An 18,989-nucleotide genomic window follows, 5' to 3' on the forward strand; every position below is an offset into this window, starting at 1 on the left:
GCTTTGACCCTTTGGAGAGATCTATATCTGACCTTTCCCAAGCTCTGATGGAGTAAAATAACTGCTTCCCCGTCTTTTATTTGCAGATACTCTAAATATTGTTGCTAGGGATGAGAATAGCAATACAGTAAATACCAGCTTGCTGACAACCAATTATTTTTTTCTTAGTGACCTTTATGGGCCCCTTAAAACTTGTCCACAGACCTTAAAGAGTCTCGAGCCATAGCTTGATGGACATTGGCTGCTCTGTGTAGAGTTTATCCCTAATTTTCAAATTTATTGCAGGCAGCAGACATCTGCTCCTGGAAAAGGAGCAAGTAATTACAAGAGTGAGAGTCTGAAGCTCATGAATTAAGAAGAGGTGAAGTTCTCACCAGAGATATGTGACAACCCTGTGTCTATTTCTCTTTGTGACCTGGCCAAATCTGTGTGAAGTGTTGAGGTTCTTGGTGACACCATCACTGCGCAGCACACTCTCTTTACCAAAGGGGAAATTATATTCCATACCCCAGACCAATCCAAGCCAGTGTGGCTGCTGTGTTTGCCTTTGAGTGGAGCAGACAAACTGCCTGGGTATCGATTTTGTGCTCATTAACAGTTCCCCATAGCCCAGGCCATTTCCTGAGCAGTGATTTGCATAGCCATAGGGAAATAATTTCCTTATTGTTGGAAAAATTCACCCTTTCCAGTATGTTTTGATACTGTGTTTCAGGAAGCCACTTCCTATCCTAAACTTGTTATATAGGGATGTGTAGCTGTAGCTTCTTCCAAATCAACCAGGTGCTGTTGGCCTCGTGCAGCTGCTCACTTTGTGTCTTCTGGTGGCTCTGCACACCCAATACAGTCCTGACTTTGCTCTATATGTCCACACAGGAATCAAATCTGGCATCACAGAAAGAGGGAAGAGAGGTTTCTGATGAAGTTTTTAGTCAACCAGACATTTCAAATTCCCCTCTGCTGTACTGTCCAAATTTTGGGGTCTGGCCTTTGCTGTGAAGTGAGCTGAGACAGCCCCAAATCCCTCTGTCCATCCATCCCACTCTGGCACCCTTTAGGGAGCAAGATCCCCCCATCCCCTATTGTGTAGTGCTTCCTTTTCCCCTCGTGAACGGCCTTGACATTGATTACATCCCTTGAGCTTTCTCCCTCCTAACTGGCCCCTGCTGTTCCCAGCTCTGAGCTTCCCATGCACCTGTATCCCTGGCAGGGCTGGGATGAGCACGGAGCTCCAGCAGAGGGCGCGGGATCCATTCAGGAATCAATTGGAACAGGCTCTTCCAATCCCTGATTATCTATTTGTTTTTTCCTTTCCCTCTGCAGTGCTGTTTCAGGTGTGTGAATACTTGTCCCTACAGATTCTGCCTCTAGGACAGTCTCTAGATTTTCGAGTAGTGGGGTGTTTGCCTGCTGAGGTTATTCCATTAGGGTACCTTAAAATCATAGAATCATTGAATAAAAGGATCATTCAGGTTGGAAAAAACCTTTAGGATCATAAAGTCCAACCTGTGGCCAAATACCACCGTGTCACCCAGTCCAGAGCACCGAGTGCCACATCCAGTCATTTCTGGGACACCTCCAGAGATGGGATCCCACCCCTCCCTGAGCAGCCCTTTCCAGTGCCTGAGCCCCCTTTCCATGACAAAATTCCTCCTGATGTCCAACCTGACCCTCCCCTGGCACAGCTTGAGGCTGTTTGCTCTCATCCTGTCCCTGTTCCCTGGGAGCAGGACCTTGGGTGTGCCCTCAACCCCCTTGTCCAGGTTAGCATTTAAGGAGAAATAGCCCCAACACTGAGCCCTGGGGAGCACCTCTGGGTGTACTGACCGTGACCTGGATGTAACTCCATCCACCACCACTTCCTGGGCCTGGCCATCCAGCCAGTTTGAACAGAGAGAAGAGTGGATTTTAACTTGTGGATTTTAATCTGTGGATTTTAACCTGCACGTTTAGAGGACAGGGAAGGGGCGAGGCTGACTGTGGAAGAAGTGCTACCTGTGTTACAGAGCTGCTCTTCCAGCAGGCTGAGATTCCACTGTTCCCTTTTCTAGGTACAATACATGATCATAGCAATCTTTCCTGGCTTTAAAATTGATGGCAGATATACTCCCCAGATAATGAGGCTCATAAAAAACCGCTATGAAATCTCCTGTTGAATTTGATAGCAGAGGTGCTGTTCCAATTTAAAGGTTACAGGATGACGCAAAAAAAAAGAGCTAAAGAAAGGTTATCCTTTTCCACTCATCCTCTGCAGCTGGGTTATTACAGAGCTGGCTTTGCCAACACTAAAGCAGATGCTTTTGGGTGACTGAAAGCTCTCTGTGGACAAGGAAATGCAGGAATGTTCCCTATGTGTGAAGTGCACAGAACTGCAGAGGGCCAAGAGCTGTGCCACCGTGATTTGTCACCAAGCTTCTCATGGCAGAGCAATGCCACTTAAAGTTTCTCTGAAAGAAAACTAAAAAATCCTCTCTTTTTTTTTTTTTTTCAAACTGAAAGTATTCTATCACATGGCATCACAGAATTTTTAAATTACTGTTAATCTTAGTGGTACGTATGAAAATAAAATAATGACAGTACTGTTATACTGTCAGTTCTTTTTCATGATTACATATGATGCCATCCTATAGACAAGCCTGTAGCTTAGAGATTTGGCAGCAAGTGCTCTTCTGCTTCTTCTACACCAAAGTCTTTACTCCTTTTATCAGTGAAGGATGGGATGGCTCCATGGACCAGGTATTTTAAAAAAAGGCTGGATGTGGCACTTGCTTTAGTTGTTTAGGTGGTGTTAGGTCATAGGTTGGAGCTGATGTTCTCCAAGGTGTTTTCCACCTTACCTGATTCTGTGATTCTCTCAGTCTGTGACCGAAGCCCTGCTCTGATATTGGTGCCGTGGGGGAGCTGCCTCTTTTCCCTGGTGCAGTGGCAGCAGCAGCAGATGCCTTTGTTATGGTGTGTGACAAGTGGTCCCATGATCACACAGCTGTTTGAGCACAAACACTCTTGTTCAAAGTCTCAAACACGAGTGTGGCTGAGGCTTGTATACAGCAAAAGAGCACAGAGCCTTCGTGTCTTAACATACCTGCTGCCAAAAGGCTATTTTTTCTTTTTTTTGTGGCTACCACAGCTGAAATTATCCCGAATTTGGGATTGTGGGGGATGCTAAGGAGAACAGCAAAGCAGATTCAGGGGAGGGAGGATATTTGCTGGCATGGGAAGGGTGGGAGATGTTACAGACATCCAGGTTTTAGTGACTGAAATCCCATTTCCTACCACTAGAGGATACTCAAACCGTTGCCAGCTTGTAAGAAACAGCTCCTTAATCTCTGCTCTTCTGGAAATCAATTGCTGGGAGATGTCTTTGAGAGGAATAAAGGGAATAGATGTTTAGGCACATCTAAAATCTTTCTTTTAGGTTTCAGTGGGAGTTCAGTGAATAGAATCACGTGCCCAAAAATTGAAGCAGTGAGTGACAGCAAATGGAGCTGATGAGCTGCCTGTATGTAAAAGCTGCAGCTTTCTCTGCTTCAGAAAGTGCCTGGTTCCTGGGAGGTGGAACTATGGAGCAGCCACATCCTGTTGTGAGAGAGGCTGGAAAAGCTGGTATGGGAGAGAGAAGGACATTTAGAGAGGTTAGAGAAGGTGCTGGTGGGACATGTCTCAATTTTGTTCTGGTGCAAGCCATAGATGTGGTGTTGACTGCAGTTAACATTGCAGAGTCAGAGGGAGCAGAGCAAAGGCACAGCACTCACTGCAGGACTCACTTCTGAGGTGAATTGCAATGGAGGCTTAGGTGGGGATCCAGGTGTGGTTTAATTCCTCCAGAAAAATCACACCATTTCAGACAGGGCAGAGACCAATGCTGTCATGAGCTTCTCAAGGAACTAACAAGAAACCACTACTATCTGACTCCAAAAGTCAAGCCAAGCAGGGCTTAAAGCATTTTATTATCTTGGCCAAGCTTGGCTGCATCAAACATACCAGCAGTGCTGCTGCTGAGTCTGACAGTGTCTCCTGTTGGGGTGGATGCAGGGAAAAAATTCCTCTCTGACCTCTAGTAACATTCCCTGCTCAGCAGGGTCTCAGTTCTAGAGGACTGTGATGGGGATGGTTATCCTGTTACAGTCTGATTTGCATCTTTTGGGGATGGTTAAGCTGACAAAGGTGCTTAATTTGGCAATTAGAGCAACACAGAGCTCCTTGCTGCTAATCAAAGAATTTGCACTCCTCTTAAGAACCATGGCAGAGCTCTGTCTTAGTAAAGTCACCCTCCAGCATTCCCATCCAACACATACAGGACTAATGTCCAGGATTCATTCTGGGCTGGTCCTTCCAGTCTGTGTCTTCCCTTTAAAGATTGCAGTAGTGAGAATGGAATACATGCCAGGAAAAAATGTCTCCAAACAATTCCCTCCAGGGACTGGAGATAACTTTTTTCATGTGGGGTGGTCAGGAATGCAGCAGAAGGATGCCAAGCCAAAAGGCTATGCTCTGGGATGGAGCTGCTGGAGCCAGAGCAGGGACACCAAGGGATCAGAGGGATGGAGCAGCTCTGCTGGGAGCAAAGGCTGAGGGAATTGGGATTGTGCAGCCTGGAGAGGAGAAGGCTTTGGGGTGACCTCACTGTGGCCTTGCAGTGCCTGAAGGGAGCCACAGGAAAGATGGAGAGAGACTCTTGACAAGGGCCTGGAGTGACAGGACAAGGGGCAATGGCTTCACACTGACAGAGGGCAGGGTTAGATTGGATATTGGGAAGGAATTGTTCCCTGTGAGGGTGGTGAGGCCCTGGCACAGGTTTCCCTGAGAAGCTGTGGCTGCCCCATCCCTGGAAGTGTCCAAGGCCAGGCTGGATGGAACTCTGAGCAAGCTAGGATAGTGGAAGGTGTCTCTGCCCATGGCAGGGGATTGGAACTGGATGATCTTTAATGTCCCTTCCAACCCAAACCATTCCAAGATACTGTGATTATGAATTAATGTGCCCTTCCTTGCTAACCAGTGTCAGACAGACACTCTTTTTCCCTAGGTCCTGGTGACAAGGATTTCCTGACTGTCTGTGTCTCAGTATTGTTGTACCTGCCTGTGGACAAGTGTCAAAGGCCTAGGAAAAATCCAGCCTGGATTTTTTCCCCAGGCTGCTATCAGTTCTGACTCTTTTCCCCGGAGAAAGTTTCTTCAGAGAAACTTTAGCTCTCTTTCCCAGGAGAAAGGTTTCAGAGAATTCAGTAACATAGATAAACACCTGCTAGAGGACGTGTTGTTTTTCACAGAGTGTGTTTCTAAAGGGGTGTTCCTCGTCTGCCCAATGAATTGTCTCTGATTTTGTTTTGCACGATGTATATTATTTAAACCCATGACTTCCTTGAATAAAATTGCTCTTTCCTGCTCCTGCAAGAAAGTTCCTCTGTTCCTGCCTTTATCACTGCTCGGGAACCACGCACAGCAACACCTGCCCACCTGGATATCATCTGTATGCTGCTGGCATGAGGACCTGGTTCTGCTCTTCTGAGGGCTGTATATCAGTGTTGAATAATGCAGCCAGGAGTCTCTAGAGCTCGTGTCCTGCAAGTCATTAAGCTGGATTGACTGGCTCCATGCATGGTGAGCAAGCTGTTCTTTTTAAAATACTGATTTATTGTCTCAGATTGCAGTAAATTCTGCCATATAAAATCAGAGTATCTCCAGTTTGCATGGAGACAGTTTGTTTTAAGGTATCTAAAGACACTTTAATTGCTCTCTTGGTAAATTGTGGTCATTTCTTCTCCCTGTCCTCTTGATCTCAAAGCAGTATATAACACACCTGAACATTTTTTTTCCAGGCCATTGAGGTGCTTTTTCCCCAATAGGAAGTTTCTCCAGCTGCACCTTTGTAATCTTTCAAAATTTATTCCTCTATTCCTTCTTCTTTCTCAACTGTTTGATCTTCTCCTTTTCTCTTATGAACTGTGCCAAATGCTTCCTTGAGTTCTTCCAAATGCAGACACCCCTTTCATTCTGCTGATGGATTTTGGTAGAGTGAAAGATATTTATTTTGCTTTTGTGGTAGCCCTCCCAGAATATAAATGATCATTTTAACGCCATTTGTGGATAGGGCTGTTGTGGGAAAAAAATCCTTACTTTTGCTCACTAATGTCTGAAGATTGAGATATCTGTGGTGGGAAAGAAGAAAAAACATGGAAATGGAGAAGTGAATTTTCTTACTAACCTTCCTCTGCCTCTTGGGTTTTCATCTGCAGAAAGCCATGCCAGGTTCATAACTCTGCAAAACTGCATTTCTAGAAGTTTTCCCATTATTCTCCAATTTTTTTCCCACATTTTAAATACACTGGGGCTTCTGGGGGAATAATTCATCTCATGCTTCTTATGTTCTGGGCTGTTGTTGGTTGTTGTTTTTCGGGGGTTTTTGGGTGGTTTTTTGGGTTTTTTGGTTTTGGTTTGTGGGGTTTTTTTGAGGCGGGGGTTGTGTGTGTGGTTTTGTTGGTTTTTTTGCATTCAGCTTGATTTTGAAGGTCCATGAGTGAATATCTAACATGGGCTGAAAAGTTAATGTCCTCTCTGACATCAAAAAGTGCCAGCCTGGAATACCACCCTGGTGTCTGGAAGCTCTGTGAAATGGAGCACTCCTTCACTGTCAGCACCTGTGAGTGGGCAGGGACATGGGACTGGAATTTTGTAGGGAAAAACTGCTCCATGCTTGGTGAAGTTTCCTGTTCCTCTGGAGGGTTTCTCCCAGGAGCGGGATCAAGGATTATGCAGCCTGTGAGAGAGAACTCTGCCATGGCATTCCTCAGCTGGAGAAACCCAGAGCAGCCTGGATCTGCTGCTCACAGTGTACCCACCCTGTGAGGAGGGCACTGACAATCAGGAGTCTGCGTGGCACTTCCATGGCTCCAGAGGTAATTCCATTTCCTTGTGGTTTTGGGGGGAAAAAATCAAAACTAGGCTGATCAAAGTTAAAGGAAAACCCTAGATTAGAAAACCTACTTTCTTTTGCAACAGAGAGCACCTGGCAAGGAGGGTCACAGGAATAGGATAATCCCGAAAGGAAAGTGCTGTCACAGCTTCAGGGTCCACCATAAGGAGACCCTGAGATGTGGAATGACACACACACACACAAGGCTCAGCTTCTGCTGAATCCACTCCTTGGTAAATAACACAGAACTGGAGGAAGAAGTGCAGTTAGGCAACTGACCAAGCAAATAAAACATCTCCACCGAGCAGTTCTTTGTAAGGCAGCTGCCTATAGCACAGGCACATCTTCCTTTGGCTGAATTTGGTGCCTGCCTCACAGGAAGAGAATTCCTTGGAGGTTCACAGCTGTCCTCTAAGGTGATGGCAGATGTGCCAATTCTGGGGTGCCTGCCCCATGGCTGTGCCAGTGGTTTGCCTTTCCATTGCACTCCTGTCAAAACCTCAGGCTGGTCACTTCCTCCCCTGCCACTCTCTAAGGGAAATCAGGTTATTCCCAACAGTGACCATGGCCATTTTAACTGGCTCCCTGTTTCCATTGGTGTTCTCCACCAGTGATGCCAGGATTTTAACCCATGGGATCCCACACTCCTGACTGTGTCTGTCCCAGTACATCCCACTGACTGCAGCTCTCCAGCCCTTCCCAAACTGGTTGTTGGCTAGTGCCAAGTTAAAGTAGGGCAGCTAACTTGGAGTCCATCTCTGGTTAGCCTCCAGCAAGGTTACTGGTGTGCTTTTGGCCACTGGAGGGCTCTGGTTTTATTTCATAACTATGAGAGAATGATACTAAAATTTACCAGTGTTGTGGGCCAAAAGGAGGGTCTAAACTCCTACAGAAACCTTATCCTGATACTTGGGTATGAAAATTGAAAATGGGATGTCCAGCTTGCTGCATCAGGGATAACCAAGAATCTGGAAATCTGGGACACCTGGTTGAAATTATTTGGGTTATTACAATGATTTTCTCAGCCTCCTGAGGTCTGTCTCTGTGCCAGTGCAGCAAAGATGTGCTCACAAAATCTGATTTTTTTTTTGTGAGAAGGAACACTGGCACTGGAGAACAGGGGGCTGGTGTGTGGAGGGAGAAGCAAAGGTAAATCCACATCACTTCTGAGAGATGCTTTTATCAAGAGCTGGTCAGGGGTAGGAAGAAGGGAAAACCCTAGATTGTACTCACTTGAATTTGCTAAAATTCTGCCTTTTCCCTCTTCCCCCTTCATTGAGAGACTGGTGCAGCACAGGAAAAACTGAGAGAGGGAGCTTTCATTCATTGCAGAGCACTGCAATGCATTCACTGTGTGTCCTTGAAGGAACCCCACATTTTGCAGCTGACCCTGAGCTTTAGCATCAGGAAAGTTTTTTTTTCTCCTTTTTTTTTTTTTGGCCTTCCTCAGCTCTAGTCCTATTTTTAGAGCCTGTCGTTTTCTCAGGGGCTTCACAGTCTATTTTTAAAAAGACTTTGCAGGCTGCCAAACCATTGTTATTTTCTCTAGGGTGATGTCAACACAGTGCCTATAGTAAACGTGCCCGGCATTTACCGTGGGTGATGCTTTGGAACAGATAAACATTAATGTTGAGGGTGAAAAATAGTTTTGCAAGCAGAGCCCCATTGTGAAATGTTTGATTTTCACAGAGCATCCTTTTGCTTGCCTCGTGGCTTTCCCCTTTTCTGAAACACTGTTGGTCTGACCGTCAAATTGCTCACTGCTGCATGAACCTGATCTGTACATTATTAGATCATCTAGAGTGACTGTAAATCAGGTTTGGCCCAAGTCTTGCAGCATGTTTAATGTTTCTATAAAGCTTTTTTTCCCTTGCCTTTTATATTGGGAATGAATATAACAGCCCAGCTCTGAAAGAAACCTGGGGGAGAGTTTAAAGGGCTTAAAATATGAACAGCAGCAAATATTGGTAATAATCATCATGGTATAATCAATTTTGGTGGAATTTCTCAAGTGAATCCAGCACAATCACAGTTTCTTTTTACCTGTGGGGAGGGGAAAAAAAAGGGGGGGGGGGGGGGGAAATGCAGGAACAGTTATGTAAAGATGTGGGAGCAGATGTACTGCTGGTGTAAGCTGGCACTGCTCCACTCATGTCAGTCAAAGTAGTTGATGTGGGGGAACATTTGTCTGCAAGGGAAGCAAGATTTATCCCTGAGCTCTGGTGGCTCCATAGAAATCACAGAATGGCCTGGCTTGGAAGGGACATCAAGAATCATGTTCTCCACCCCCTGCCATGGGCAGGGACACCTTCCACTATCCCAGGTTGCTCAGAGCCCCATCCAACCTGGCCTTGGACACTGCCAGGGATGTGGCAGCCACAGCTTCTCTGGGCACCCTGTGCCAGGGCCTCAGCACCCTCAGAGGATGATCACACATCAGTACAATGTAGTATTTGTGAGGGATGATATCTGAATTTCATCTTTTCATGGATGCTTAAGCCAATGTGTCTTCTATACTTCCTGCTGTAGATAACACTGCCCAGGAGGACAATTCCTGCCCTTCAACCACATGGATTTGTTCCTTGGGCTGTACTAGCTCAGCTGTGCCTTTGAACATTGATTTTACAGACCACGGACACATGTGGAGCACCTCCTCCATCAGCCACTTGTGTGAATGTCATGGGAAGACTGAGCAAAAGTCTCCGTGGGAGGTGGTGAGCCACCCTTCTGCAGAATCACAAAGGCATAGAAACTTCAACTCCCTTCTTTCAGTAAAACTTGAGATTGTAAATACAGTAATTTCATGATTATAAGCCGCACCATTTTGACTAAAATTTTGGTCCGAACCCAAAGTGCAGCTTATAATCAGGTGCAGCTTATATACAGACAAAGAACAAAAAGTTGCTGTTTTAGTTTGGAGGACAGGTGTCTGCTGAGAAAGGCAGGAGTCTCTCTTTGAAATGGAGAATGTAAACCCCCTCCCTCCAAATTATTATAATTTTGAAATCAAGGGGCTTTCAGGCAAAGATATGGGAATTAGGAATAACAGTTCTTTACTAGGGAAATTAAAATAGAAATACAGTACTACAAAGAAACAAACTCCAAACCCTGACAAAGTCAGAGTACAACCTGACACCCCGTCAGGCAGGGTGTTGGCAACAGTCCCATTCAATGGTGGCTGCATCCTCCTGCAGTGACAGATGTGGCTCAGTTGGAGCAGTGCTCCTGTACAAGGTGCAGTTTCCCTCTGGAGGTCCAGTGGTGATGTGGAGAAATCCGGTTTTCCTCTGGAGTCCAGTGGAGAAAGGGGCTCCCTTAGTGTCCCCAAACCTCTGTTTTTATCTTGGTAAGAAATGTTGGGCTCTTCCCCCTGGCCGGAGCAACTTCCAATGGGATGCAGTAATTTTATCAGTCACACAGTGGGACTCAATGGCCATTAGCAGAAAATCACTGGCTGGAGGAAGGATGGGTTGTGAAAAGATAAAGAACAATGCCCTGCCTGGTTTCAATGGATGGCCCATTAACAGAATATCTGCCGTTGAGATAAGGATCACTGCCCCCACCCTCAACAGATGGTGATAGAATAGATACCTTTTATCACACTCTGTATTGTAACGTGCGGCTTATAATCAGGTGCGGCTTATGTATGGACAAAGAATGAAAAGTTGTTGGCACCTGGAAGTGCGGCTTATACTCAGTGAGGCTTATAATCGTGAAATTACTGTACCTTTGCACCTTTGAACCCTGAGTGCTGATCAAAGAAATAATGCAGTGCACAGGAATGACTCTTTGTGCTGTTCCTGCTCTGAGTTCATTCTCTCAACCCAGGAAATGGCCAGAAGCTTCACAAGTTGGTGGAATTTTTCAAATATAAACCTTTAAAGGATTTTGCTTACATGAGTTTGACCAGCTGAACCCTTGTAAACAGCTACCATCCACAGCATCCTGCAGCAAGGAGTCCACGGCCAGGCTGGATGGGGCTCTGAGCTGCCTGGGATAGTGGAAGGTGTCCCTGCCCATGGCAGGGGATTCAGAAATGGATGATCTTTTAGGTCCCTTCCAACCCAGCTATTCTGTGATTTAATTATTCATATCCCTCCTGTCCCAGCCCTTCAGCTCCCATCAGATTTTCAGATTCTTCCTACCAGTCACTCCTTTGGGACAGCAGTGCTCCAACCTGCTGATTCCCAGTTTGCAGGGGAAGTGCAGCAGTGACCTGGGGCTGCTGACTGGGCACTCAGCCCTCCCAGAGTCACTGCCTCTTGCACAAACCTGTCCCTTTGTTTGTTGCCTCCTCATTCATATCTTGAACTCAAAGGGTCGCTCAGGGCTCTAAATTTCCCAGCAACCAGTTCTGGTTCTCAAAAGGCCCATCTCTAGTTCACCAGGAGAGACCTTTGAACTTTTGTGAACCTAACCTGAGACTCACATTTGTAACCAAACCAGGGGGGTTTTGCCTAGGTTTTCATTTCATCGTAGGTGTCTCACGCTCTTCTTACATTTCATGCCACTGGACAAAGAACAACCATTTGGAAGCCCCCAGGAAAACTGCCTGACTTCAAGCTCTGCTGGCAGCAGCCCCCATGCTCTGAGAAGGCACCAGCTCTGCTTCATGCTGCTGGCAGCTGAGCTGGTTGGCTGCCTCTGAAGGTACAACTGCCACAGCAGATGGCTGGGAGGTTAGCAGGGAATTTATTCAGAGCTCCAGATAAACGAGGCTGCCTTTCCTCGGAGGGAATGGCAGCTGGGAGCACGCTCACATCCCCACCCACATCTGCACGGTGACATCCAGGAGCCCCGCGGTGACCCAGGAACAGAGCTGCCAGTCTGTCAGCCACACACCAACTCCTCTGACTGCTCTAGCCCACAGTCTGTGCCAGCTCAGCAGGGCTGTGGGCTCTGTCTGCACTGCTGAGCAGCAGGGCTGTTCCAGCAAGAGCTGAACCCACTCAGGTCATGGGGGAATGGAGCAGAGCCTCCATCCCAGGGACATCCTTTCAGACTCCCTTTGGGACCCCTGCCCAGTCAGCTGCCCCAAGTCACTGCTGCACTTCCACTGGGTATCAGCAGTTTGGAGCACTGCTGTCCCAAAGGAATGGCTTGTAGGAATCTGAAAACCTGATGGGTTTTGAAGGCTGGGACATAGGAATCATAAAATCATAGAATGGCTGGGTTGGAAGGGACCCCAAAGATCATCCATTACTGGATCCCCTGCCTTGGGCAGGGACCCCTTCCATTAGACCAGAGCCCCATCCAACCTGGCCTTGGACACTTCCAGGGATGGGACAGCCACAGCTTCTCTGGGCACCCTGTGCCAGGGCCTCCCCACCCTCACAGGGAACAATTCCTCCCCAATATCCAATCTAACCCTGCCCTCTGTCAGTGTGAAGCCATTGCCCCTTGTCCTGTCACTCCAGGCTCTTGTCAAGAGTCTCTCTCCATCTTTCCTGTGGCTCCCTTCAGGCACTGCAAGGCCACAATGAGGTCACCCCAAAGCCTTCTCCTCTCCAGGCTGCACAATCCCAATTCCCTCAGCCTTTGCTCCCAGCAGAGCTGCTCCATCCCTCTGATCCCTTGGTGTCCCTGCTCTGGCTCCAGCAGCTCCCTGTCCTTGCTGTGCTGGGATCCCAGGGCTGGAGGAACTCTGCAGGGCAGGGGGATCTCACCTGAGCAGGGAAGAGAGGCAGAATCCCCCCCTCCCCTCTCCTGCTGCCTGCTCTGGGGGCTCAGCCCAGCACAGAGGGTTTCTGGATCCCAGCACACACAACCAGGGCAGGGTCAGCTCTCACCCAGCAGCATCCCCAGGCTCTTTCTGGCAAAAATTCCCTCTATTTTCCTAGGGAATAATGTGGTGTTAGACGCTGGTGTTGCAGTGAAGATGGCTGAACCCTCAAAGAAAGCTGCAAACCCTCAAGAAGTTTCCCCTTTGCCTGTTTGTAAGGTTTAAGCATCTCCACCATGAGCTGAAGCAGATATGAAAAGCCCTTGGTCAGAGGCTGTGACTGCTTGCAAAGGTACCCACAGGTAATGGGATTTGAGCTGCCAGTTCCTTGACTTATCTCTCTGCTCCTAGAGTAGCTGCATTAATTCTTATCTTTAAACATTCCTGCTATTCAAAAAAAATCCCCGCTGATGTTACCACCTCTGAGTCATGCCAGCATATTTGTGTGCTGGTATATTTAGGAGCAAAGCTGCTGGAGTTCAATAAGTATAAAGCAGGACTTGATAGGTGAGGTAGTGATAGTAGCAGGCTATTTAGATAAGGGAAAGGAGGTGTGGTGTGCTGTCAGTAAGTACTTGGCACTCTGCAATATTGATCCCAAATGAGTTTGGCCCAGGCTGTCTCTCAGTCCCTGGATTTTCTGCAAGTTAAATTCCTTTCCTCATGCTTGGAGAACATATCAGTGTTATCAGCCTGATAGATCACAGAATATAAAATTGTAGAACCTCCTGAGCTGGACAAGACCCGCAAGGATCACCAAGCCCTGCACAGCACAGCCCCAAGAAGGTATGCTGTCCTTGGCTTCAGATCTGTTCTTACCCCTACAGGCACTTGAAGACCTTATCTGCTAAGTAATAAGACTCATGTATTACATCCTCTCCTCTCCTCTCCTCTCCTCTCCTCTCCTCTCCTCTCCTCTCCTCTCCTCTCCTCTCCTCTCCTCTCCTCTCCTCTCCTCTCCTCTCCTCTCCTCTCCTCTCCTCTCCTCTCCTCTCCTCTCCTCTCCTCTCCTCTCCTCTCCTCTCCTCTCCTCTCCTCTCCTCTCCTCTCCTCTCCTCTCCTCTCCTCTCCTCTCCTCTCCTCTCCTCTCCTCTCCTCTCCTCTCCTCTCCTCTCCTCTCCTCTCCTCTCCTCTCCTCTCCTCTCCTCTCCTCTCCTCTCCTCTCCTCTCCTCTCCTCTCCTCTCCTCTCCTCTCCTCTCCTCTCCTCTCCTCTCCTCTCCTCTCCTCTCCTCTCCTCTCCTCTCCTCTCCTCTCCTCTCCTCTCCTCTCCTCTCCTCTCCTCTCCTCTCCTCTCCTCTCCTCTCCTCTCCTCTCCTCTCCTCTCCTCTCCTCTCCTCTCCTCTCCTCTCCTCTCCTCTCCTCTCCTCTCCTCTCCTCTCCTCTCCTCTCCTCTCCTCTCCTCTCCTCTCCTCTCCTCTCCTCTCCTCTCCTCTCCTCTCCTCTCCTCTCCTCTCCTCTCCTCTCCTCTCCTCTCCTCTCCTCTCCTCTCCTCTCCTCTCCTCTCCTCTCCTCTCCTCTCCTCTCCTCTCCTCTCCTCTCCTCTCCTCTCCTCTCCTCTCCTCTCCTCTCCTCTCCTCTCCTCTCCTCTCCTCTCCTCTCCTCTCCTCTCCTCTCCTCTCCTCTCCTCTCCTCTCCTCTCCTCTCCTCTCCTCTCCTCTCCTCTCCTCTCCTCTCCTCTCCTCTCCTCTCCTCTCCTCTCCTCTCCTCTCCTCTCCTCTCCTCTCCTCTCCTCTCCTCTCCTCTCCTCTCCTCCAACTAATGACCACTGATACAGGATTAAAGAAGTATTGGATCATCCAGCAAGGCCACTGGAAACAAGGTATGGATGTTTCTCACGTTTCTGCTGCACTAGATAGCACACAGAGGAGCTGCCCACCACAGCTGCAGGAAGAGCAGCACCTGCTCTGACATTAGGTCTGGTGGGATAGACTTATTCTTGTACATTCTGGGCTGTGTTTGGAAGGACACTTTATGTGCTTTTGCTCTGTGGCTGCACCATATTTGCTTTAGCAACAGAAGTCCTCAAAGGAATTTGCAGTGTCCCTTCAAGGGGTGTAGACTTACTGTGTCCTGTTCCTGTTCCTGTACCCCAGTGGGTGTGGAACCAAGATCTGAAGTGTGGGTGGAAATATGTGAGGAAACCCTGGATCTGTAGTGCTCTGGAGCTGTGCTGGACCATGCAAACATGGCTCCCCAACTCCCTGACTGCTTTATTCCAAAGAAATGGTCATGACAAAATCATAGAATGGACTGGGCAGGGAAGGCATTGAAGTTCATCATGTTCCACCCCTCTCCATGGGCAGGGACACCTCCCGCTAGCCCAGGTCTCTCAGAGCCCCATCTACCCTGACCTTGATCACAGTGATCAGATCAGTGCTCTGCCTTTTCAGTGCTATCCCAGAAACTCACCCGCTCCCCTGAAATACAGGAGAGAAGCCTTTCATTCAGTCTCTATCCCTGAAATACAGTAGTGAAGCCTTTCATTCAGTCTCCATCCCTGAAATACAGGAGAGAAGCCTTTCATTCAGTCTCTATCCCTGAAATACAGGAGAGGAGCCTTTCATTCAGTCTCTATCCCTGAAATACAGGAGAGGAGCCTTTCATTCAGTCTCTATCCCTGAAATACAGTAGTGAAGCCCTTCATTCAGTCTCTATCCCTGAAATACAGGAGAGGAGCTCTTCATTCAGTCTCTATCCCTGAAATACAGGAGAGGAGCCTTTCATTCAGTCTCTATCCCTGAAATACAGTAGTGAAGCCCTTCATTCAGTCTCTATCCCTGAAATACAGGAGAGGAGCTCTTCATTCAGTCTCTATCCCTGAAATACAGGCGAGCACCCTTCATTCAGTCTCTATCCCTGAAATACAGGCGAGCACCCTTCATTCAGTCTGTAACCAAGCTCCTTGCTCAGATCCCTGTGCAGACAAGCCCTGCTTGTCAGGCAGTGGTTTCTGGGTTGCTGCTCTGCAGAGCCCTTGCTGCTGTTCCAGGGGAATTGGCTGGTTTCAAGGTGATGGGTTACCTCTGCTCCCAGCTGCTAAGCACGGCAAGAAGCTAAAAATACCTCTAAGCCAACACCTAATGTCACTTCTCCTCATGAGGGCTTTCTGCAGTTGCCACGGGGATCTTAAGCAATTGCACAGGGAGGGGATAATTCTCTTTATTTTTGTGAATAGAGGGGGAGGCACCCAGGAGAAAAATCCCTCTATGAAAAAGCTGTGCAGCCGCGTGCTTTGATGCCTGGGTTGAAAAAGCTAAATGTCCATGGATTTATACCAGCCAATGGTGTGTGAGTGCTATTTTTGGAAAGCACAGTGCAGAATTATGGCACATGCATCACACGTGAATTGGGAAAGTGCAAGCTATTTTTGGAGCCTGTTTGCATATGTGCTGAGTCAAGGTTTGCACACAGAGCAAGGCTGCACCTAGCATCTCTTAAATCTGCTTTAGCAAGGTTATCAGCTTTCAAGCAAGCTCTGGCTCCAAAAAAAAAAAAAAAAAAAAAAAAAGAAACAAATCAAATCCCTTCTCCCTCTGATTTTATTAGCATTTCAGTATTGCAAGGAGCTTAATTAGAAGAGACAAAAAATTAAATGCAAAAAGGGAGGCAAAAGGAAAGGGAAAGCAATTTAGAGTTGAAGGGGGATGGGTTCTGAAAAGGTGTTACCTAGGTAAGTACAGAAAGACCAGAACAGCATAAAAACATATGGAAAGGCAGGAGGGGCTCATAAAGAAGGTGAGGAATTTACACCTTGTGCTATCATTGCGGAAGGAAGCCTATTTACAGGGAGCAACCCATGGGGAAAACAGGAATTAGGAAAAGAAATTGGAGCAGCATTGCACAAATTATAGCCAGTCCTTGTGCTAGTTTGCAAACAAAGCAGTGGGAGATCCCAAGTCAGAACTGGCACCCTGTTTGGTAGCAGTCTGATTAAATGGTGGCTGCAGTCCTCTTGAAGTGATGGCTGTGGTTCTGTTGAAGTGGTGATCCTGTAGAGGAGTCTGGTCTTCCTCTGAAGGTCCAGTGGTGCTTATGGAGCTCCTGTCCTCTGGGAATGCAGTGGATAAGGCTGCCCAAGGTGTTTCAAGCCTCAGGTTATATCCAGGCAGGAATGCTTGGCTCCTCCCCCTGGGTGGAGCATCTCACAATGGGATGATGAAATTTTATCAGTGATGCAGTGAGGCTTGATGGCCCATTCACAGAAGATATACCCCCGGACTGGGCAGGACCAACTCGACTGATGGACCCTCCAGTGTTGACCATCCAGGTGGCCTTTGCTAAATTCACTTCCCAATTTTTGAAGGTCCCCCTGCCAAGGGCCTTTAAGGTGGTCTTAAGTAGTTTATTGCATCATTCAACTTTCCTGGCAGCTGGGGCATGATAGGGAGGATGATATATCCATTCAATGCCATGTTCCCTGGACCAGGTGTTTATAAGATTATTCTTGAAATGAGCCCCTGTGGCTTTTCTCTTTTGGTCCCTGGTGGTATTTACCAGGACCAGAGAGTGCTAACATGTAGCAGTCTCTCAGAAAAGCTCACATTTAGCCAGCAGAGAAAGACCGGAGGCCTTACTTGACGATTTCCACAAGAGTCTTTATTTCATGCAAAGGGTGGTCAAGCAGGGATTATCTCAGAACAAAGGGCAGACATATTTATAGGTTCAGGGAGGATTCAAACTACAACCAATAAAAGTTTATACAAAGAACAGCATCCAATCTAAGTGAGAAGTTCTAAAGGTAAACTGACCAATTACACAGACTAATTTCTAACCAATTACCTTCCAAAGTGTTAAGAGAGTGACCAAATCCTTAAGGAATTTGGCTCAACCTTGGTATATAGGTTACCTTATCTATTATAGCAAGTTCCAGGGGCCAGGGGAAGATGGCTTTGGAGGAATTGCATCATCCACAAGTCCCATTGTCCAACTCTATTCTCGCAGGGGTGCCCTGTCTCCACATAATCTTCTGTTTGAACTAAAATCAGTTCAGCTGGGGAGGAGCATCTAAATATTCTTGTCCTCCATACTTCTCTAGGATGCTTTCTTTCTGCTGTGCCTTGAAATGTTCTTTTTTCACTTTGAATGATTTATAAAGGAGCTCTAATTTTGTAGGGTCTGCTTGAAGATGAACATCACAGCCTTTGTCACAAGCCTCCCAGGCAAACAACTGAGTATGTGCCATTGAAATGGTATCGCCTGTGTAGCGAATGAAGTTGTCACCTGCATAACTAACTTCATCTAGATCCTTGCCTGTGTTGGCATAAGGGTTCTCCCTCATTGCTCTTGTTTTGGGATCATAATAAGCAGAGTTTGGATCTAGATTCCTCAAGTACTTTGCAATATCTTCCCGAATACGTAAATTTCGGACTGTGATGCGTCTTTTAGAGTCAAAGTTCTGCCCAGGCATATCAATGTCCTCTGCATTTTTGTCTTCATCTTCACTGTTACTATCTCTTTCTGTCTGTGAATTTGATTCCTTTTCTCCCCACTGGTGTCTTGGGGAGTTAACTTGCTCCAGATTCCCTGATGCCAGCTCCTCCTGAAGCTTCTGAGATTTCAGTGTACGTTTGGCCAAATCAACCTTGGAATATTCCTTGACAGTTTTCACGTGCTCCTCTGGGTTATAGCCATTCCACCGGTCTCGCTTCCCATCGTAATCGAACATCAGCTGAGGCTGCACCTGTTCATCTGGGGCAATATCCATGCCTGTGTACTTTGCTCCAACTTTCCTGGGTCTCTCCATGCAGTTTTTCCTTTTGTGTGTCAGTGCTCCACAGTTCTCACAGGCTCCTTTGCGGTACCTCGTGGCCACGCTGTGCTCCTGCAGTCCTCTCTTGTACCAGTCTCCAGAGGAGCTATACTGTTTCTGCTTCTCTGGCTGAGGTCTCTGATGCTTTAGTGTGGGTCTTTTAGAAGGATCTATGTACCATGGCACTGAGGAGATGTACTGAGGAATATGAGGGTTGATATCTTTTCCTTCTTCATCTACTTCAGCGGGTGCATTTCCTAGTTTTCTCTGTTCTTCCAACTCTTTCTTTTTCCTCCAGTTTTCCCTCATCGTCTTCTTTGGGTCCTCCAGACTCACAACATTTGCCCCTTCTGCAAGAGAGGACTTCGCTAGCACACCTCGGCTCATTTTGGCTTTTTCCTGGCTGGGCTGCAGCACTGCCCTACACTGGGTGCCAAAATATGTGCTGGTTTGAAAACAAAGCAGTGGGAGATCCCAAGTCAGAACTGTCACCCTGTTTGGCAGCAGTCTGATTAAATGGTGGCTGCAGTCCTCTTGAAGTGACGGCTGTGGTTCTGTTGAAGTGGTGATCCTGTAGAAGGGTCTGGTCTTCCTCTGAAGGTCCAGTGGT

General features: G+C 47.4%; 1 protein-coding gene across 1 annotated transcript; it reads right to left on the reverse strand.

Annotated features, from left to right (window-relative positions):
• Nucleotides 1–8,914: 8,914 nt before the first annotated feature.
• On the reverse strand, nt 8,915–18,766 carry LOC116995616 (pre-mRNA-splicing factor SLU7-like). Its single transcript, XM_033058471.1, is given in 3 exon segments — nt 8,915–8,950; nt 17,559–17,624; nt 17,627–18,766. Coding segments are annotated over 3 exon segments (1,242 nt in total).
• Between the last annotated feature and the right edge of the window lie 223 nt (nt 18,767–18,989).

The sequence above is a fragment of the Catharus ustulatus genome, chromosome 4 (assembly GCF_009819885.2).
Source record: "Catharus ustulatus isolate bCatUst1 chromosome 4, bCatUst1.pri.v2, whole genome shotgun sequence".
Classification (NCBI taxonomy): domain Eukaryota; kingdom Metazoa; phylum Chordata; class Aves; order Passeriformes; family Turdidae; genus Catharus; species Catharus ustulatus.